The sequence below is a fragment of the Anser anser genome (assembly GCF_964211835.1).
Source record: "Anser anser genome assembly, chromosome: 21".
NCBI classification, from domain to species: Eukaryota; Metazoa; Chordata; class Aves; order Anseriformes; family Anatidae; genus Anser; species Anser anser.
The window spans coordinates 8,332,206-8,354,015 of record NC_139742.1 but is presented as its reverse complement, the minus strand read 5'-3'; the positions used below and the strand labels follow the sequence as shown (position 1 = coordinate 8,354,015).

General features: G+C 43.5%; 2 protein-coding genes across 16 annotated transcripts in view; one reads left to right on the top strand and one right to left on the bottom strand.

The window, feature by feature from the left end:
• Nucleotides 1–21,810, top strand: part of DDX31 (DEAD-box helicase 31) — a 63,548-nt gene that overhangs the window by 2,779 nt on the left and 38,959 nt on the right. For 2 of the 5 annotated variants that reach the window (XM_083807401.1, XM_083807398.1), the window contains exons 2-10: nt 14,735–14,982; nt 15,168–15,243; nt 15,713–15,756; nt 16,209–16,279; nt 16,881–16,945; nt 17,379–17,423; nt 19,015–19,056; nt 20,832–20,896; nt 21,661–21,780. In XM_083807401.1, the coding sequence (XP_083663527.1) occupies nt 14,735–14,982; nt 15,168–15,243; nt 15,713–15,756; nt 16,209–16,279; nt 16,881–16,945; nt 17,379–17,423; nt 19,015–19,056; nt 20,832–20,896; nt 21,661–21,780 (776 nt within the window). Of the gene's footprint in view, nt 1–12,909; nt 13,145–13,893; nt 13,957–14,734; nt 14,983–15,167; nt 15,244–15,712; nt 15,757–16,208; nt 16,280–16,880; nt 16,946–17,378; nt 17,424–19,014; nt 19,057–20,831; nt 20,897–21,660; nt 21,781–21,810 lie in introns of those variants that run through there. The other 3 variants (XM_083807400.1, XM_083807399.1, XM_083807402.1) reach the window with 3 other exon arrangements.
• On the bottom strand, nt 869–12,919 carry GTF3C4 (general transcription factor IIIC subunit 4). 11 transcript variants are annotated; one of them, XR_014574446.1, is made up of 6 exons: nt 12,536–12,916; nt 9,868–11,688; nt 7,972–8,102; nt 7,004–7,092; nt 2,375–6,288; nt 869–1,381 (listed from the first exon to the last, which is right to left on the bottom strand). XR_014574446.1 is itself a non-coding variant. In XM_083807394.1 (5 exons), exons 1-5 carry the CDS (start codon nt 12,872–12,874, stop codon nt 6,224–6,226), a joined length of 2,445 nt encoding a protein of 814 aa, XP_083663520.1. In that variant the 5' UTR covers nt 12,875–12,916; the 3' UTR covers nt 869–6,223. The 11 variants fall into 11 exon arrangements, 2 of the variants coding, with proteins under 2 accessions (XP_083663520.1, XP_083663521.1); XR_014574447.1 differs by having other exon boundaries at nt 869–2,564; nt 3,645–6,288; XR_014574448.1 differs by having other exon boundaries at nt 3,645–6,288.

Genomic DNA, 21,810 nt, shown 5'->3' with positions numbered 1-21,810 from the left:
TGGCAAGGTCCCCAACTTCACTCAGACTTCAGCCAGCTTCGGTAAGAGCTGTGCTGCAGTGGGAAGGTCTCCTGCAGGATCAGTAACAACTGGCTGTGCTGCCTGCCCTGCAAGCCAATTTGGCACCTAGGAGTCAAAGCTGCCGGAGCTACAACTGGGAAGTCACTGTCCAGATCCATGAAAAGTGGCTCTAAAGCGTGGTTACAAGCCTCCTGCTTCGCCCTTCCTCCAGGTATAGCCACACAGGTAACTAGTGCTTATCCCCCCCAGCCCAGCTGCTTGGATACTTACAGACATAATGTTCAGTACTCCTTACTTGCTTTAACCAAGTAGTTTCCATTGCAACTCCTCAGAACTAACAAAATGAGGCACATTCTTCTCATTTATCTAAGAAAACACGTTCTTAAATCTGGAGAACAACTAAAACTTTCAAAACTCTTCTCATATGTTGAAAGATTAAAATCAAGAGCTGATGTTTAATCTGGCTTTGGTCAGCCTAGGCTAAAGATCATTTATCCTTTTATTCTACAAGTGAGGCCCGGGGTTATCACAGTCTCTGAGGAGCTGTCCATCTGCAGCATGCAACTCCCTTGAAACAAACAGCACCCGACCCCGGCCCTGTGTAGACCTTTCCCACAGCTCCTGTGTTTGAAGTCTTTCAGATACCGTAGCTGAGAAATCTGACTTTCACAAGGCGTGGGGTCTAATTTGCTGCTCTGTGTAGTCCTTACGGAAGTGAGATTTTTATTATTATTTTTAAGCACGAAGAAGGACTGAATCCTGTTCACTCTTGCCAGTCTCAGCTCTTGACTCCGTATGTCCCTCCCTGGAAGTCAGTCCCTTAAAATACAGACATTACAGAAACGTACTTTATTTATTTATTTAGAATAAAAAAGGAGCAGGATTACAATGCTACTGTCGCAGTATACAAAACATTCATCCAGGTTTGCTTCACGTTTACAAAATGTGCCATATACACAGCATCAATATTCACAGCAGCTTTGTCAGACCCTCCGTGAACTAAGTCTCAAAGGAAAAATCCAGAAAGTAAAGATTAAAACTCAGCTTTGCTTTTCATTCAGCCTGGTGACCGCACGGTCTGCCAGCTACAACACTCGCACCCCGGAATGGAATTGAAGTAGCATGAAGAGATCAATTAGATTAGCAGAGCAATTAAACTTTTCTCTGACCAGTTCCATTTGGATGGCTCTTCATTCTTCCCTTTTCAGGACTGGCTTCCTAAGTTTAGTGTTAAATAAGAATGCTGCAGGGCCGGCGTGGCCCTGTAACTCCTGCTGTAGGCTCTCAGCAGCGCATGAGTCCTTCTGTGATGAAGATGCTCCAACTCAGATATTCACATTTGGATTGATTCAGCTGCAGCCTAAGACAGCACAGGGAATTACTCCACTTTCTGCTCTGAACTGTAGTGTAGTTAATGCTAATAAGTGCCCTGTGTACCTGCTGCGTTGCAACAATGAAAGCGGTCGAGGCTAGTCGTGCAGAGGCAGCTGTGACACTCCTGAGGTCACTACCCAGATCATGCACACAGATGACAGACCAGCAGGAGTTCTAGGTCTTGCAAATAAAGAGAGCTAAAAACTGAATCAGCACTAATAAAATTTAGCGGTGGAATAAAATATTCCAACTGACACCAAGGGTCTGGGAACACCTCCAGTGTAAAGTATTAATGTATACCTTGTATGAGTTAGAGCTGAGTATTGCACAGACTAATTTAAGTGACAGTATGTACACGAGGCCCTCCGTGAGAAGGGAAAACAAAAGCTCTGTAGACATTGCTGTACGTACACGCTAGCCTCTACAAATTGTGAAAAACCATCCTGGACTGAGACTTCCAAGAGAAGGCAAAAATCTGTCTTGTCCTGATTCTTCCAACTTCAATAGGTAGGGCAGGAACCCAGGTGTACTTGAAGCTCAAGTTGTCTTTGTTTACCCACACAGAGGGAAGGAAAGCAGCTTTGCCAGTGTACCAGTGGAGCAGTAAGCCAGCAGGCACCTCCACACAGATGGTACCAGCTCTGGTTAAAGGATAAACCCCTGCCCTTGTCAATGTGTGTCTAAAATGCAAGCGTAGTTTGTGCGTTTACAGGCCTGACAGAGAAAGCTCCAAAAGGGAACGCAGAAAGGGGGACGAGAACAAATAGCATTGATAACTACTTCGAGCATTTCACCTTTATTAGCTGAGATCCCCTAAGCTTTTTCTTCCGGTTAATTTTGGTACTCACTATAAATCTGCCTTTTGCCATGACTACCAATGCTCTGAGGCTATTGCCCTTATTTCTGGCTGCAAAAATAATACAAGCTAGTGCTCTGCAGCAACGGATTTTGAAGTTTCCTATATTGCTACTATACTGACCTTGCGTGTTTTGCACCCAAAGATGTCATATTGAGCAACAGCTTAAGTGATTACCCCCAGCCTGCTCTGCGGTGAGGGCTCTGAGGAGTGGGATGGGTTCTTCTCCTTGTTCTCTCTCTGATGCTATACCCTGAGGTTGCAACTGAGGCTCCAGTAATTGTGCCTGCAAGGCTGCCCGCTGTTTCACAACCTGGGTAAGCAATAAAGGAAGGGCTTTGTATTTGAGAAAAACTTGTAAAAACAAGTCTCCTGTAAATGTTAGTTCAGGGTATAACAGCACAAGTAGGGTTTGTTAACCCTTAACTAGGACTATAAATGTTTGCGTTCGGTTCTTTCATGTTGAGAAATCTTTAATGAGGCTAGAATAAATGGTGTTATGCTGCATAATCAAACCTAGTAAACTTAAGAAAATCAGGGAAACATTTATTGCCTGTATGTATCTAGTAGCAACCATGGTATTTCCTCTAGAAACATACAGTATGGATACTCAAGACACTGTCATAATGACCTCAAACTTTCACCTTAGTTCAGACAATGGAATTTATAGCACCAAGGCACAAAAAAGCTGTCCAAAACCAGCCCAGAGCTGTCCTGCTAATCTGTTGAACAGTTTGGATTTCTTCATGCCAGGGGAGGAGTGACAGGCTTGTTGTCAGCACAGGAAGAAAGTCTGATGTTCACCACCAAATGGTCAGGCAATTGAGAGCTTTTAACTATTCACTTGTTTATCTTGCAAAACTTAGGGCAAAGACCTAGTGAGTAAATTGGTTTTGTGGGGCTTAGTCTTCAAATACTTCACTTGGTGTCTCAGACCAGACCGGGCTGTAACATGGGACAGCTCTAACTATGTACTAGTTGGGAAGGCAGCTCTGTTCAGGGCAAAATAGTGCAAGGACCTGGCAGCAGGTGCTCGTACCACCCTCATCCTCTTGCTTTCCCCATACATGGGATGAAAGCAAAGGTTTTGGTTAGGAAAGCATGAGGGATAACGCGGCAGGGTGCTGCTGTAGCTCTGCAGGCTGTTACAGAACTCTAAGAGGAATGGGACTGAACCCCACTAAACTCGAGAACTGAAGTCAGGAGTCCAAGACAAATTAAAGGTTTCTCAAAGGAAGTCTCAGCTGGTAGCTGGGCAGAAAATTCCGGTAAGATCAACATCAGAAATTGTGTTCCTGTTCTGAGGTGTGCTGCACTATTCAACTCTACACTGGTTAAAAATACACTTAGGGACCAATGATTGTTTAAAAAATAAATAAATAAATCACAATACCTCTTTACCTGTTGTGAATGGGTCAGGGTGAGAAGTGAAAGCTTTGTGCTAAAGGATCTCCACTGGCATGCAGAGAAAGCCGACATCATTGGCTTTAAAATTCCATTCTCCCAGCAGTCATAAATCAGGTTAAATAAACGGGCAATGGTATACTGAGTATCTACTGCCTTGAAAGACAAGGAAAATAAACATTAATGCTGAAACATCAGTGCTAGGTGTACTAGCTTCTACATGGCTAAAGCATTACAACTCTAGGGAAATCCAAGAGAACTGCTAGAAGTGAACACCAGGATTTCCTCTAATGATAGTGTGTTGAGCCTTTTGGTCAGCCAGACATAAACGTTTCAGCAGACCAAGATGTTGTTATGGTCTCTACCCAGTATCAAAGAAATTAATTTGACTTTAAAAAAAATTAACAACTTTTATACATGGCTCTGGAAAGTTCTCTTACCTCCAGAATCAGGTGAATCTCTAAATTGGAACATTTACTCACTGAGAGAACCGGTCAGGACTGTCCGGACAAGGTCTTGGAGCTTCTGCTCAGAATGGTTCCCCTACCACCACAAATTAACCCTTCTGTTCAGCTTGTGCTGAAAATATATGTTGTGTTTCCCCCAAGCCTCATTAACACTGGGAAGGAGAACAGAAATGCTGTCTCAGGTACAGTGCCTGCCTCAGACTGCACGCAAGTTAGGTACCAAGGTTACTCTGACTTTGTTTCAACACATACTATCACAATCCACATTTTCTTTCCATCCAGACACACCAGTCATTTCAATTTTCAATGCAGGCAATAAAAAACTAAACATTTGTTTAATACAGTTATGGTATCACTTCCAAGGATATTTACAAACAAGACTAATTATTTTACAGATGAATGTGCTTATGCTGTTCTAGTCTACCATATTAATATTATTCTGAGTAAAGCACTATCATGCTTAATGCATGAAACACTGGATAGTAAGGACAGCTGACTTGTTTTAATGTTAGCTGAAAAGAAAAATTTGCTCCTGCTAAAGGTTAAGGAACTCTGAGAAAATATGCATAGTCATCAAATCAAGGAAATGTAGGCACCAATCCACACGTGCATTGCTGGAGACTGATATTGTCAGGACAATTCCTTGATTTTTCCTCAAATAGCTACAGAGGACGTCTCACACAGTCAGAAGTGTCATGAATCACAAACAGGGCAGCACATTTGAGTGTCCAAATTCATATTCTGAGGAATGTAAATACATGAATTTTGTATTATTTGACATGTTTTTTTTAAGTCAACAAGACAACTGTACCATATAACCATACATATTTGAGAGGTATTATTCCTCTAACGCTGCATAGGAAGTTGAAAAGGATTCTCCTGCTCCCCGTATGAACTAGATGCCGAAGACAGAAAGAATCTTTTTCTGACAGGACGGTTAGAAAGCAGAATAAATTTCTGGGCTCAGCCATGCTACATCATTGGCATATTTATGAATCTCTTGAGAAAAAGTCAGGGTTATACAACAGAAGCTTTACCAGGCTCCACGACCAGCTGTGGAAACTTTGCCTCTAATATACTAGCCATGTTGGGGTTTTTGTTTTGTTTTGCTTTTACTGCGTTATTACGAAACGAGAAACTGCCCGCTGGGAGTGATTACTTGTGTGTCCCATTTCTGTAGAACAACATCTCTACCAGGGAGACTCTCAGTTCAATTGCAGATACGGTAAATGTGTAACGGTTGTGGTACCGAGTTGCACTGGAAAAGATGATTCTTGGTGGTAGAGGGTTAACTGAAACAGAAGGCATACTGGCAAAAGCTAGGAAGTGGTTAGAGCTTAGTTCAGAAAAAGAAAGCGGGGCAAGAGACGTGAGCATTGGAAGTTATATATATATTAGCGTTTAATTGAATTGCTAATAGTTTAATAATTATTACATTAAAAATTATTCTTACTGATCCGTATTTGACAGAGGCAGCCAATTTGACCCTTCTGACTGCAATACTGTTACAATAGTTGAAAGGCAGTTAGTCTTCTAGACTTTAAGTGAAACTAATGTAATGGCCAATTTCTCTCATATGGCTGTAACTGGCATTTGCTTCACTCTGCAAGAAATTAGAACCACAAATTATTTCGATAGTTTAATGTTCTGCAGCAAGTGCCAGTACTTGTTAAAAAGCAAACAAGCACTACGAGCTGAAGCCTTCTCTACCCACCAAGACTATTCAAGAGGCAGATCCGCTGTTCCCATCCTAGCTTTTGGGAAATCACACAGCTGCCAGGCAGAAAGGACAATTCACGCTGCGAGCTTAAGACTTCAGCTTCTTTTCAGTAAAAGGAAGTGTGTCCAGCTGCTGGTACTTCAATGGGGTGCGTTTCCAAATTGCTTTACGAACTCAATCTTCCAGGTGTACTCCTGGTTCTGGAGCATGGAATGGCCTCTGGACCTAAGGAGTTTCTAGAACCTCCAATGTTCTATTTACAGGGTCACAGACATTGTCTTCCCTTTCAGTAAAGTGTTTATTTCCGTGCCCAATATCCTTCTAGACTGAAGGGAGCTTATGTAGTAGTGAAAATATTTTCAGTCTTTACATAGCTCTTCTCTAGAAGACGGGGGAATCACAGAACGTGCAAGGTCCTTGCAGTAACCTCTTGATCCACTCGGGATCTGCAAATAAGAAAACAAGTTGTTTAGAGCTGGAGGCAGAGATGAACACAGAAATGGTGCTGGAACGGACAAACTAAATAGTAAACCTGAAAGTCTGTGTGTATTCACCACACAGGATTAACTGAGAGTTAATCAGCCTCTCTGTACAGAACTTTAAGTTCTGCAGTTAATCCTTAGTGATATACTGGAATACCTCAGGGGCAGTGAAAAAGCATCAATAGGATTCCCTCCCAGCTTGTCCTTCCTCAAACTGTGAAAACACAGAGTCAAAAGGCTGACTGGCCACACAGCCTGCCCTCGTCCCCGGATGATGTTCTTACCACAGGTTTGGAGCCTAAGCCAGCAAGGTGCCAATTTTTTCTTACCCTGTGCTGGAGCAATACAGCACTGAAATTGGATGTCAAAAACATTCAGCATTTGCAGACTTGGAAGCTAATTCATTTATTTAACTTGAATATAAACTAACAGCTGTAGCTCCCCAGCACAGGTTATGTATTTACCAGCTGTCATAAAATACAGTATTTACAAGTTAATTTCTGTAGTCACTATTTTGTAATTAACATATGCCATTAATGCATGGACAGCAGCAGGAGACCATGAAATGCATGACACTGGTCCCTTCACATAGCTGCCTACAAGAGGAAAGTCAATGAAACCAATGCAAGTCACTACACTGATAAGAATACATAATCCTGCCCTTATAGGAGCAGTTTACCTTCTGGGGTGGGATGCCGTGCAATGCTGTCATGAAGCAAACACCTCCTGTACACCAAACTCTGACAGGACTGGTAGGTTAGGAAGCACCTGTGAAAGGACAAGTTGTTTTACCACGAGGCTCGGGGTTTTACTGTTTTGTGACCTGCTCCTGTCTCCTGACTGGAGGCTGGGTTCTGTTCCCGACACACCTTACTTTCCGAGAGTAGGGGCAGCTGTGAGCCACATCAAACACAAAAATTAACAGTTTATTCATGCAGGTAAGTGAAACTTCCCAAGTGTACACGTAAATGAAAAGGCCAAAAAACAAAATACTATGGAAAAGGTTTCATCATTGGCCAAAGAACTTCAGCACACAGTAGAAGAGGTCAAGAGCTCGAGAGCTCCTGTGCAGGGGAGGAACCAAAGCATCATTAACTGAAAGTAATGACTACGTAGCCAAAATAGCGCATAGGATTTGGTGGTAAAACTTCTTCTGAAGTGACAGACTACTGACTTGCAAAGTCTCTGTGGACAAACATCATACACCGATACATCGATGCTGAAAGACTTCTTTTTCTAGATGAAGTTCCAGACTTCTCAGTGTAGTTGTTTCTAATCGTTTCCTCTTACATTACTTTGTTTTCAAATGCTGAAGTAGCTAGAACAAACTCTTTCATGTGCTGTTCTAAACCATGCCTGGTGATTGATTTTTTTTTCACTGTTCTCTCCCTCCCCCAGCTTGGTAAAAAAAAAAAAAAAAAATTATCAAAAGCATTTTATTTTGAAAATAGCGTACTGATAAGAGAACCAAGTCCAATCTACAGTCCCTTTTTTCTCAGGGAAGAGCCAGCAGAAAAATGCAGTTAACTGCAGCATGGTAACATGCTTCGTGACTTTCTACTCCCAACACTAGGAAATATTTTAAGTTAGCTATTTAAACATGTTAAATGTATGCGGAAGGGGCAAAAAACTCTAAGAGCAGATTACCTGAGCCAAATATGTCCATTGGAGCAGACTGCCTGTTTGCGATCAGTGAATGGCAGGATCTCTTTACACAAGCTGCAGTGCTCTGGAAAAGTCTGTTTGTTCATTTTCTTTAAGATATGCCCAATCAGCACCTGGGAACACACAGCAGTCAGCATCGTTTAGAGCGAGACAGCTGCCTACTGAACGGTAGGAAAGTCTCTCAGGGTACTGTGATTTCAGAACATGTTACAGGATGCAAAGACCTATCCACTTCACCGAAATCATATAAAGAAATATAAACGTAAGGCTGTCACAGAGATGTATTAATTTATTCTTGAAATATGATCACCTAGATTCATCTGTCCCATACTGCAGGGATACAGAACTTAAGAGCAATCAGTCTTAGGTTAAGCTAATTGCAAATGTAAAACGAAGCAGAATATTTGATATCATACCACTTAGGGGGTGCCAGTGATGGTTACAGCAGTGGTTTCAGTTCTTGTATGTATCACAGAAGATGTGCTAAGAAAAAATCCTGTTCAAAAATTAGTGAGATGTATGTCTTCAGCAGTCATCTTCGAGGATACATAATGTTTGTAGTACAACATTTACATGATAGAACTTGTCCTTGACATTTCAGTAGATACAAACCACATCCCAAGAACCTTTAAAATGTGACAGCAAACTGGATAAAATAGTTTGGCAGGCAGCTTTTAATGACTATAAAATGAAGAATCTTCTTTACAAGGTAAGAAAAGCAACGTCTTGGCCCTCCAATTCATAGTAACCGGGCACCAGAAAAACACAGGAGCTCTGCCAGGATACCTTCCTACCAAATTGTGAAGGCCACACCGCGTGGCCTGCTGCCTTGCAAGTCCAGCAGAGAACACCACGTTACAGCAGTAACAGAAACTGTGCTTGCTTCCTCTATCTCTCTGAATGTAGTGTACAGGTTGATAATTAGAGTTCAAGTGATTTAAGGATTTAGGTACTGAAAAGAATTGTTCTCTGCTCAGAGGTACAGGCACATCTGAGACACTTTTGTCATCGAGTCTTAAGGCCTGGAGGCTGATGGCAGTGTTCCCACTGACACTTCCCTTGTCTGATGTCTGTTGCCCACTGCAGGGCTCACCGATCACGTATTTTGTGCCACAGACATTTACTCTACACATTGCAAGTCTCCCCGCAGTTACGCTTTTACTTTGGTAGGGAGTACTGCAAGTTTGGGAGGAGGTCCTGTTACGGCCAAGCATTCAGTTACACTTATTTATTGTACTTTAATAAATTCAAGTGTGCCTGAAGGGTCAGGCCATAGATGTGTTGTATCAAAGATGCTCAGTCAGCTTGGTTAACTAGAAACCCTGCATGAAGTTCTGAATCGCTGGATTTAACTCATAAAACAACTATCTGTAACTGATATTTTCTTGGAAGGTTCGTGGAGCACCGACAAGACCAGAGATACCACCTGAACACTCACAGTACTTTGAGTAATAAATAGTTTAAGAAGTGATACTGCAACTCTGGAAAGTTAGAACTTCAGATGTGATTGACTAGAGGAAGAATCACCGAAGTTTAGGTTTGTGTAGATGCTAAATTAAGTAAGTCTAGCCACACAAACATTCTTCCCACTTAGTACACTTACAAGAGAATGAACTGTGATCCTCTCCCTTGTTTTGCAGAAACTCAGACATGCTTATTCCTTATGTACCTCATCCAGACTTCAACGTCTGTATTTATGTTCCCTCCTATTCCACAATTCCAAGGAAGGGCAACCATGGATGCTCTATAGAAGCCGTCTAGCAAGGATTACATGATTACAGTTCTCTTTCCCACCCCTAAAGCTGTGTTTTCCTTTTAGGCTGTGGAGGGGGGTGAAAGAGGTAACACCGAATCCCCAGAGCATAGAGGTGCACTTACTCGTGCTGTTCTGTCCTCATATCCGTCATCGGACATTAAGAAGTCACAGACTCCTCTGGTGGGAATACTGGTGTTTTCTGTAATCCATGTGTGTAGATAAACTTCTCCCAACACCCGTTTCATGTGCTCTCGTGTCAAGTGCATTTCTACTGCCTCAATCTGTGCCTGTACTTCAAGCAGCTTTTCTTCCATTGGCTCGTGGCCTCCTATCTCACTTGACTGAGGAAGAGAATCATCGGCAGTGTCATCTATGTCCATACCTTTGCCTGTGTCACATAGGCTCTGCTTGCTGGCTCGTTTAGAAGTTCCTTCCTCTTGATCATCTTCAGTGCTGCCCATTCCAGGGGAATCAGAGATCATGATTTTTGTGTCCTCGTGTGATGGTTTCCACATGACCTCTGAGGGAGCTTTCTGCATTGACTGGTACAAAATCCTCAGGAGAAACAGCTTAAACCGCCAGAAGTAAGTAGAACCACAGCTCTCAATCTTTTTATCCAGCGCTTCCTGTAAAAATTGAGGAATATGCTTTTCCTTCAAAATTTTCCAGCGTACGAGATCTGTCAAGTCCACTTGCCGGAAAAGGTTCTGAACAGAAGATTCCAGGAGCTGCGCGGCTGCCTCCTCGAAAGTCTTTAGAGTAACAAACTGAACTTGGTAGTTTTTGTTAACGGGGTGAAGACCGTTAGTCATGCCCTCTGTTGTAATAACTGCTAAGTACGCGCCACAGGGGCTAACGGCTATTCCATGAGTCCTCACAGAGCCAAACACTTCTGAGAGCTTAATCAGCTGGTGCTCGAACTTTAAAGCAACATCTGTGAATATAGGAATCAGCTGCCTTACCTTTCCGTCACTGGAGCACGTATACACTGTGCCGTTCTGTTTGTCCGCGGTCATAGACACAATTGGCAACGAGTGAAGCCCTGTCACGTGGGAATTGTGGACGTTCAGACCTGCCTTGGATATCAACAGAAGACACCAAAACACGTAAGATCCTCTTGCGGCCACCACTAAGCTACAGCTACATTTCTGGTAGGGATGGTAAAGTGGAATACATTTGATACTGTGCACTGGTAACTGGTCCATTTCTTGCCATAAGACTACGGGCTGTCTTAGCGTAAAGTAGCCTTTGACCGCTTTTAGATTGACAGGAAGAATTTTAACTGGCCCAAAAGCACTCCCTACGATAAGTCCACTCATCTTTCGGTTGTTATGTTCATACTCCCACCAAGACAGGACACTCGGAGAGCTTATTCCAGACTCTATGGTATTGCAAGAAGTAATTGATTCCTTACCCAGAAACGGAAGCTGAAACTGCCAAACCGCAATGTTACTGTTTTCAAAGAGTACTGCTAAGAGCACGCTACCAACATCCCGGCACTCGTTGTTGTGTTTAACCTGCTGAGTGGTACAGATACCCGACCACTCCATGCGTACTGGAGTCTGCATGCTGTGCCGCCGCTGAAATTCAGCGAAGTCTTCTAGTTCTCCCCTGGGAGTGTCAGCCTTGGAAAGTTTGTAACTGGCTTCGTACAGACGCTCGCCATAGATTTCCGTCAGGTCCACCAGCTGCACCCACTGCAGTCTGTTGAGGTTTGCGTGGATGGTCAATCGATTGTCCATGGTTAAAGCTGCAAGCAGGCATCGTCCGTTGGCGTCACAGCCCAGCGGTGACCAGCTGGAGTACTTGAACCCTCGCATTGGCGGCAGCGACTTCCCCTCAGGATTGAACACTCGATCTAGCATAAAAGTTTGGCTAACCGTTGGATCCATAGAACTGGAGAACTTTTCCCTACATTCTGCTACCTCCTTCTTTGGACCAACCTGAAAGATAACAAAAAACATTTAAATACATTTCAGAATGTTATTTCAAGATTTTCCAGGATTTAATTCTCACTTGAAATCAAGCACCCTATCACAACCTATGCTATGGTGTTCAAATTAATTGTTAATTAACCTCGCTCCTGAAGATTTAAGCCTCAGTGTTGGCCTGAATTTGTATAATTTTGACTTCCTTCTATTGGATCTTTGCTGAACCAAACAATCTGTTTTCATACTTGCGCACTGGAACAGGCTCCATAGGGACGTAGTCATGGCACCAAGCCTGTCAGAGTTTAAGAAGCGTTTGGACTGTGCTCTTAGTCATATGGTCTGAGTTTTTGGGTAGACCTGTGTGGAGTTGGACTCGATGATCCTTGTGGGTCCCTTCCAACTGGGGATATTCTATCATTCTATGATACTTCTGTTCTCAAATGTGTACATAAAGGTACGCATTTAACAAATTGCAAAGCGCTCGGTATTCCAACTCAAGTCACTCCACATTCTCAACTTCGTTTGGGGGGGGGGGGGGGCAACAGTCATAATTTCACAAGACACACAGCCAGACTTGATTCCTGTCTGTGCTGAGGCCTGTGAAATTAAGGCATCCCCCAGAAACCCAAAGCTAAAACCTTGCTGCTAAAACCTTTCAGCTCCGGTAGTAACCCATGAAAGATCTCTACTTAAAATCCTACCGGAATCGTTATCAAAGTAGTGGAACTGAAGCGATTCTTGGGAGAACAGATAACTTTTAGAATCCCTGAGGTTCCTTCCCACGCAAAACGCCCCCCCTGCCCCTGCCGGGCCTCCCGCGGGCAGGTAACTCCCCTCAGCGCCCCGAGCCCCGGCTCACCTTGAGGTAGCAGGCGGCGGCGGGCGCGGGCACGGCGGTGCGGTGGATCACCATCTCCTGCCCGCCGCCGTGCACGTCGCTGAGCTGCTCCAGCACGGCGATGCTGCGGGCCGTGCTCACCGACACCCGGTGATCCTCCGACCAGGCCAGCGGCTCCAAGCCGCTGACGCCGTGCTGCAGCCTCACCGCCGGCTCCCGCCTCACGGCCGTCAGCCGAAACCCGGCGCTCGCCGCCGCCGCCGCCGCCTCCTCCACGAGCGAGTCGAGGCCCAGCGGCGGCTCCTCCTCCGCCGCCGCCGCCGCCGGGCTGCCCCCGCTCGCCCCGGCCGCCGCCGCCATCTTGCCGCCGCCTCACGGCCGCTCCGCCCGCTGCGCGCTTGCGCCGCCGCCGAAGCCCTCGGCCGCCGCCGGCTGGGGCTGCCCCGCCGCTGCCTGAGGGGCACCGGGAGCCCGGGTTCCCCCTTCCTTCGCCCGCTCCTCGCCCTTCGGCGGGGCGCCGGCCGCAGCCCCGTTCCCTCGGGGGTCCCCGGGGGCCGCCCCGGAGCCGTGGGGAGGCGGCGGGACATGGCGGCGGGAGGGGCGCTGCTCCTCAACCTGTGCTCCGGCGGGGTAAGCTCGGCTCCAGGCAGAACCTCGCTGCGTGTGGCGTGTCCGCCCGTCGCGGGGCCGGGGCTGAGTTTTGGGGCCGGGGCTGAGTTTTGGGGCGGGGGGGGGGTGGTGGAGAAGGGGTCGCCCGTCCCCGGGTCCCCTGCTGGCCTGGGAGCCGCTCGGACACGTGTGAGGTGCTGCGAGGAGGAGGAAGATGGTGACGATGAAGAGGAGGTGGTGGTGGTGGTGGTGGAGGTGTTTTTGTGAGTTACAGAAAACCCCTGACGGCCGGAGCGCTGCCAGGCGCAGCAGCAGGTGCTCTTCTCCCTACAAGTTTGGGGAAAGAAGAGCCAGGATGGGTTCAAAGCGGCGTTTTTCAGTTGGGAAGCGAGAGTGAAAGCGCCGGGCGGCAGGCAGCGGCAGGGCGGGGTAGGGCAGCGCCGCCGCCAGCTGCCTGGCAGCGAGGGGCGCTGGAGGGAGGTTTGGGGTGAATTGGGGGGGTTTTGGTAAATCAGGATGCTATTTTATTGAGAGCGCCCCGCCAACTTCCACACAGCGTCCTTTGGGAGGGCCTGGAGAAGGCTGGGTTGTTTCAAGCAGGGTAAATCGGTGCGGGGAGAAAGCACAGAGGGGTAGTGAAAATTGCCAAAGGGAGACTGCTGCCAAACCTGCCAAAGTTTGCCCACTTAGATGTCAGCTAAGGTGCAGGGCCTCTGTCGGGTAAGCTGATGGAATTCTTGTAACTCAGTGGCGCTTAATGCGTTTTACAGCAACTGAGAATCACATCTGAGGAGTTCCTGAATGCCGAAAATGTGAAGAAGCAGGTGAAAAAAGTAATAGAGCTTGAGAATGATATGGTTCACAGGAGGACAAAGAAAATTACGGTGTGAAGCTAAGAGTGGGGAAGAGAGAGAAGAAAGTGAGGCGAGATTGTGCAGGGATTTCACATGTTTCGGGAGTTTTGCAAATGTGTCAAGGAAAACAAGTTCATTGAAAAAAGGCTGGGGGATAGAAAGGAGCTTTGGGGACAAAGGAAGCTAAATTAATTTTCTTCTTCAGTGTTCCTGGAGAGAGATGGGGAAAGCAAAAAAATTTCTTCAGGTGATTGGAAGATCAGTAAAAGAAACCAGTTTTGGTAAAAGAAGTAGTGGAGAGCTTAGAAATCCTGAAGCTGGCAGAAGCACGGGCTGGAGCGAAGGACAGGCCATCCTGCTGCCCAGAAAAAGAAAAGGCTATAGAGATGGCTTTAGTATAAGGAGAAGGCTTGCAAAACTTTTGAGAGAGACTTTATTATTATTATATTTTTAAGCATGTTTGCTCGGTTACTAGAGAAGCTAGACAAAATTGTTCTGTGATAAGCACCATATATTCCTTTAGATTTTTATTTGAATTTTAGTAGCATTCAGATGTCTCAGGCGTGATATTGAATCTGTTAAACTAGGAACTGCTTAGCTGCAAAAATCAAAATTTCTTTAGTCTAGGGGATTCCAGAACTAGGGGTTCTATTTGGGGCTGATGTTTCTGTTCACCATGAGCAAAATATGGTATCATTTACTTAATTCTCATTCATTAATGCATTCTTGCTATCTGGTTTGTTTGTTAACATCAAAGCAGTCTAATGCTCTGAAAAGAAAGCTCCAGTCACCGCATGGAAACCCACCTTTGAAACGTAAGCCACCGATAAATGCCTTCAAGAAATGTGCTACAGAAACCAACATCAGGGAAAAGGGAAGCTTGTCACAAAAATCTCTTCCTAAGAAGCAGTTGACTGACAACCGAAATGAAAGCCAGAAAAGCAAACCTTTCATTAAGACATCAAGCCTGTTTAGAAACAACCCTGATATCCCAAAAATTCACAGGTATTTTACACAAAGGGGAGGGGGGGGTGAAACCAATGCCTTGAAATTCAGTGTCTTGAATTCTAGCCCTTGCTTGGGCAAAGTAATTGCTTGTCTTTTGGTTTCATTGCTGTTTACACAGACAACTAATGTGTAATTTGTAACCACACCACGTGCTTTGTTTTGTTCTGTTTCCCCTAACCCAGAAAAGCAGTGCAGCAGGTACAAGAAAGTGTTTTCACTACAGATTCTTTTCGCCAGTTGGACCTCCATCCGCATCTGGTGAGTGGCAGGAAGGCTCTGTGCTTTGGAACATGCTGTTTAAGGTGTGGTGTTTCTTAGAGGGCTGAGAGGAGCACCTTTATTCGTGGTACATTGAACAGGCTCACCAGTACTTTGATTGTATCACAGTCTCTTAGCTCAGTGTGCTGGCCAGTATCCTCACCCATCCCCACACACAGAGGCTCAGCACCCTTCACTGTATGCATCTGTAATACCAAAACCACAAAAAGCTATTTGGGGGCGCAGTATTTTAGCAAATCTGGTATTTCACAATGTACCAGCAATGGTATAATTCTGATAAGCTATTAGAAGTATTTTGAGGACATCAGAACTTTTCCATCCGGCTGCCCTGGACGAGTAATGTAGAGAATAAATATCAGTCTTCTGGTTTTTGCTCTATCTTGTACTATGAAAGTAACGAAAGAGCTTGACGATGAAACCTGCTTACTCCTGTTAATTCTCTCCCTAGATATCCACAATAACCACAGTCCTGAAGATATGTAGTATGACCAAGTAAGTAAATCTATATAAAAACTTTGCATTTCACTAACCTTTAAAGCCAATCATCTATGATGGTTTTATTATACTTAATTGGATTGTGAAGACCACAGTACTTGTTAAGCTATCCCATTTCCCATCAGGTTTATTTCTTTCAAAATCTGGGACAAGAAATAACTCATAAGTTACATAGCAAGTCATTGTCATAGCTGGAGATGGAACCTCGGAATCGTAGTTTCTAATTTGGTACTTGAATTATAAAATCACCTTTTTCTGATCTATCATATCTGATGTGTATCTGCAGACTTACTTCCCTTAAAACTCACCTCTAGTGATGTAGCTATACAGCAGAGGTGAACATGTGGAATTTGGGGTAAACAGTTTTGAAACAGTCAGCGTATGTTAAAACCTTAAGTTTCTATGCTGTGTTGCATCTGTATTTCCTAACTTGTTTGTTTGTTACACAGTGTTCAGAAGGAAACAATCCCTGTGCTCCTGCAAGGCAAAGATGCTCTAGTGAGATCTCAGACTGGTTCAGGTCAGCATTTAATTGCCAGTTTCCCTTCCTACAGCATTTTAAACTGGATTCCAAATTAAAGAACCGAAACATCGTGTTCCCAGTTCAGCTCACAAGAGTGACAGGCTCAGAACCCTGGCGTGGGACTGCCATGGCACAGACAGATGCTGTGCAAACTTCTGTGACAACCCGGTGCTAGGACTGAATGTTGATGTGCAGCTGCCAGCCATTGCACGTGGGCCTGTTCCAAGGCTCGTGCTGGGGATGCAGGGCCAGGAGGCCAGTGGAGCTAAGCAGCACACACTCTTGTCATACAAACTTGTGTGCTTGCTCTACAGTAAACTATGTCTTGATGTCTCATTTTCTTGGGAGGACAGAGCTATTTATTTAGATGGATCTTAGTTGGGATACCACCACCTCTTCTTTTTAATGTAAACCCAGAGTGAGCAGCCTGTCAGTCTTCCTTTTTGGAAACCTCCGACTTAATTAAAACATTTCCAGACTCTGATTTCAGTCTAAGAATAGCGAGGTGAATGGTACTTTAATTTGCACAAGTACTGCAATTTCCATTTCTTTCTTTTTTTTTGATGGAGACTCTTCCAATTTTCTCTCTTTTATGAAGGTAAAACTCTTGCCTATGGGATTCCACTTGTGCAGTCTTTACAGGGAATGAAGACCAAAATAAAGGTAGGTACAACTAAGTATATTTGCTCTTGATAGTAAGATTAATAAAAAAATAAATTCCAGCTGTTATCTTGTAGTCACCAGTGTCTGTCCTTGTTAAAAAGGTCAAGCAATCTCTCTTGCTGTATTTGTGAATGTGACTTACGTGATCCTCCTGTACCGTTGAGATGATTTAAGAACGATGCAAATATTCTTATATGTAAAATGTTATACGTTCCCCTTTACATCAGAAAAGAGATGATAGTGCGGTATTGATACTTGAAAGACTGTTGATTTTTTTAAAAAGGGGTGGGGAATGCCCCAAACTGTGGTGTACAGGCTTATAATAAAGCCCTTTAGAATTCACTTTGTCAGCTAACAGATCTTAGAAGTGGAAGTGGCCTGTGTATTAGTTCTACGTTCTTCTTAGCAGTCCTCTTGTCTTCTCTGTTTGCAGCGGAGTGATGGGCCTTATGCACTTATATTAGTCCCAACAAGAGAGGTAGGTGGCCCTATTTCTTTCTGTTTCTGTCAGAACCTGAGTGTGTGAACACTCAGTAGATGTGGATCTCTTTTAGTAGATGTGGATCCACCAGGGACTGAAGACTGTCCTAGGAAGCATCTTTTTGCGCTGACAGAAAGAGTGTTTGCTCTCTGAATGCATGTTGGCATTTTTGTTTACTGCCATACTGAAGTAAGTCAGAAGACTTCTCTTAAGGTTTCCCCATGCAGCAAGATCTCATTTGGGAGGATTGGAGAAACTCTAGCTCAGTGCATGGGGGGAAGAAGCTTAACTAGTTCATACAGAGGGAGTAACTAAAAGCAATGAAATCAGCTTTGTAAATGTGTAGGTTTATACAAACGCTTCACTTATAAAGCCTGTTTTTCAAATCCGTAAGTGAATGCTGAAGTTGAGGCTACCAAGAGTTGGTTTCTCCACAGAACTCTCTTCTATTTGGTTTATGTTATTTGCAATTCCAAAAGAAGTTTCAGAGGAGGGTATCAACCTTTTTTGTGCGTGTCAAATGATAACAACTTCAATGTAGAGAACTGATTGCAGGTATCTAGTTTGGGGCACAGCATTTCATGCAACCTGCAGTGCAACAATATCTCAGCTCAGTTCCATGAAAGGAGAAAGCTCTGAAGCTATTTAAAATTTTTACAGCAGCAAACTCTGTGCCTTTCCAGGATGCTGTGTGAATACTAAGCATGTAGGAAACTGTTCATAAGCTTGTTTAAAGAGCTGCCAATGACTGCACTTATCAAGATATCTTGTAATTACAGGTGGTATTACTTTTCTTTCTGTTGAAGGTAATAGGCTTTCTTGAGAGCTTGGCAAATAGTACGTAATGTGTAGTCAGAGCAATTAAAATAGTTTTACTCCCGTAGCTAAGCCCTGGTCACATACTCGCGTTCCATGAATGAGTCAGGGTGGCACCGTTGCCTTTCTCAGCTTTCCTCATTGCCACAGCAGCAATGTCTGTTGGACAGCACATGAAACCCAACAGCTAAACGTTTCCTACTGACCAGGCATTTAGATTTGCTAACTCTGTGTATACCACCTCTGGTTTGCTGACTGGAAAACGGAGAGGTAGAAAGGTCCAGTGGCATGATCGCTCCGTGGGTCAGGTGAGGGGATAATGTGGCATGCAGCGACTGCCAGAAGATAGTGTTTTAACCGCTGGGCTGCATTTCCTTTTTATATTGTTTAGTTGTTTGGTTTTTTTCCTCCAGAAATAGTGCAGTTTTCCTTTTTACTTTTCTAGTGGAGCAAAATCTTTTGTGGTTTCAGCGTATTTTTTTCCCTGGGGCATTCAAAGAGGCCTGCAGAAGTCTGTATTGTCCTGACAGCTGGCTTGTGGAGTTGAACCAATAGAGGGGTTTTTGAACAGGTCCAAATATAATAAAAGAAGGATTATTTAAGGGACTAAAATAATAGGCAGCTTGTAAAAGAACAGTTAGGGACATATTTAGGATTCTGACAATATATGGAACAGACATCCAGACATCTTACAGATTTTTGAGGCACAAAGGGGTTTGCTGTCCGTTAGTAGGCTTTCTCAGAACTCACTTTCTTGTGTTGAATTCCACAGCTTGCAATCCAGAGTTTTGATACAATTCAGAAACTACTCAAGGTAAGAATTCAATTCAAATTTTTTTTATTTTTATTTTTTTCCCTTTGAGCCTCTTGCTGTAAGATGCTAAGCGACTTCAGTTCCTGTGGGTTCAACTGGGTGCTAAAGGAAATCCAGCATCTGTCAAGATCTATGGTCCTGCGAGATAAATCTGTCTGTCTTTAAACGCATTTAAGTGTGATTTTCTCTGCGGCATGTTTTAAACTATTAAATGAACAGTGAGCTGATTAATTCTGGCACCTTAGTTACATAAGTTTTCATAAAGAAGTGTAGTTGATCTTCATGTTTTCTTTTTAGAAATAGCTGCCATCATTTCAGTCTGAGTTATGAATGAAAACTCTCACGATGACAAGTACCATTTTACAGAAACTGTTACTAGACAGATGAATTTCAGATGGGGATTAGAATTTAGGTGAGCTGCTTAGCCAGTTGAATGGGTGGAGAAATTAAAAGGCTTTTAAAGATCACTACAGGATAATGTATTACTTTTATCTGAGGCAGAGTATCTTAGTGTGGGACTAGGAGGTGTCTAAATGGTTTGTCTGATCCATCTTCCCAGTCCATCTTCTGTTGTTCTTTGAAATAATAAGGCACTTTTCAAATCTTTTTAGTGCTGGAATTATCAAGTAAAACTTTTATTGTGTCATGGTGAGGTTTATAGTACTTGAGTCTTCTTCCGTAGTAATTGGAAGTTCTGAGTGGACTCTTGACATGGAACTCTGATGTGTTAATATCGAGCAATAGTATTCTGTCAAGACCTCCAGCAATTGAAGGTGATCATCAAAGAATGAAGTCTGGATTGCTCCACACCCTTTAATTTTTCTCTTTGTTACCCGTAAATCTGTAGCAACCATCAACTGTTACAGTGACCCAAAAGAGACTATTTGGATCATGGTCTGACTGGAGAGTGTAATTTGCTTGTGTAATTACTGAGGGAGAAAAAGGCTAGTTGAGCTCTTCCTGATGCAATTACTCTAATGCCAACTGCTGAGATTATATTGTATGGATCTTGCTTAGACATCTTTCTTGTTTCAAACCTGACCAAGGAGCACTTTTTGTTAGAAACTGTTCTGTTGGAGTATTTTTGGCAAGCGGTGACCCGTGCAAACTTAAGCCTATTTACCAGTCACGCATTTGTGCAATCCTTACAAGCTGTGCTCTGCGTCTGTCCTGCATTTCTTGTCAAGTGAGGCGATGACAGTCCTGTGCTTTGATTATCTCCCCTGTAAATATCGGGCAATATTGGACTCAGTGAAGAGTCAGGCCTCATTAAAGTAAATGGCAAAAACTCCTGCCAGTATCAATGAGACTGATATTTAATGTGCACATGGTGGCTGTGTGCCTGTAGATCTGTGTATGTATAAATAAACTTCATAGGTCCAGTGTTGTTTTTTTTAAATCTTTCTTGGCCGCAGGAAGATATTGCTTAAAGGTGAGATGAAGGAATAGCATTGTAGCTTGTCTTTGAACATTTAGGTTACATGGGGAGAAGGAAAAGAAATATTATTATGTGAGTGGAAGCGGTGCAAAAGTGATTGCATTTCTATTTTCTAGACAATGTGGGAAGCAAGTTACATGCCTAGAACCAGAGGTGCCATTGATATTTATCTGTGGGTGAGAAAGGGCATGTAGGCTGTATCTGTTAGATCAAATCAGGCACGCACTGCTGTCAGCTCCGGTCTTTTCTGTTTTTGCCAAGAAAAATCATTTGTTGGATTAGGCTCTGTCTGTTTATTAAGAAGAATCTATGTTGGTCTTGCTTTTCCTTTCTGTAGCCGTTTACCTGGATTGTGCCTGGAGTGCTAATGGGGGGAGAAAAGAGAAAATCAGAAAAAGCCAGGTATGAAACCAACTTCTTAAATTGTGTTTTGGGTTCTTCTGCTCTGCAGCCTTTTTCTCTGCTACTCTTCTTTAGAGTGCTTTTCTTAGTGGGAGAGAGGATTGTGAGTGTGGATCAAGCTGTGATCCCCCTGGATCTTACACAGATACAGTGACTGGGTCAGCAGGAAGTATTCACTTTCCTCAGTTGGATCTATTTCTAAAATGTTGATGAGCCTTCTGAGATGATGATCTCTTGTGTCAGTATTTTTTCTTTTCTGACAAACACCTGTATTTGCTTATCTCCAAGTGCTGTCTACAGTATTTGTTATGGGGGAAATTGCTTTCTGGAGAAGAGATTTCCTGGTGTTAAAAATCTTTCTTTTCCCTTTTCAAAAATGGAATTGTAAGCCAGTAAACCAAAATGGAATTTTCATTTGTCTGTGTATAAGCATACACAAAAAGAAGTTTACTCTATGCAGTACAAAGTACTCAGTTAGAAAAGAAAACCTAGCTTGCATGTTTTAATTTTTTTTAATATTATTAATATTTCTTTCCACCTTGTCTGTATCGCTGAGTATGCCACTGTGAATATCAGTGATGATTAAGGGTAAAATTTGGCTGTGTAAGAAATTTCAGTTTTAATCAATGAGAAAGTACTGTTCCTGCTAATTTTACTATGTCCGTGATTTTTTTCTCTGTAGGTTCCAGTTCCTCGTTCTGGTTTCCTATTCCACAGTCACTTGTAACCTGTGTTGTTTTTTTTTTGTTTTTTTCTTAAATCAGATTGCGTAAGGGGATAAATATCCTTATTTCAACTCCTGGTCGACTGGTTGACCACATCAAGTCCACTGAATGTATTCATTTCCGTCGCACTCAGTGGCTGATCATCGATGAAGCAGACAGGTAAACTTCCAGGTGTTCAGATATGGAAAA

What these genes read in the sequence shown, in the direction of transcription:
- GTF3C4 (XM_083807394.1), bottom strand. Translation starts at nt 12,874, where the DNA reads ATGGCGGCGGCGGCCGGGGCGAGCGGGGGCAGCCCGGCGGCGGCGGCG. An exon ending in CCGCCGCCTGCTACCTCAAG is followed by an intron (nt 11,689 to 12,535) that starts GTGAGCCGGGGC and finishes GTTATCTTTCAG; the next exon opens with GTTGGTCCAAAGAAGGAGGT. An exon ending in ATGAGGACAGAACAGCACGA is followed by an intron (nt 8,103 to 9,867) that starts GTAAGTGCACCT and finishes GTGTGTTCCCAG; the next exon opens with GTGCTGATTGGGCATATCTT.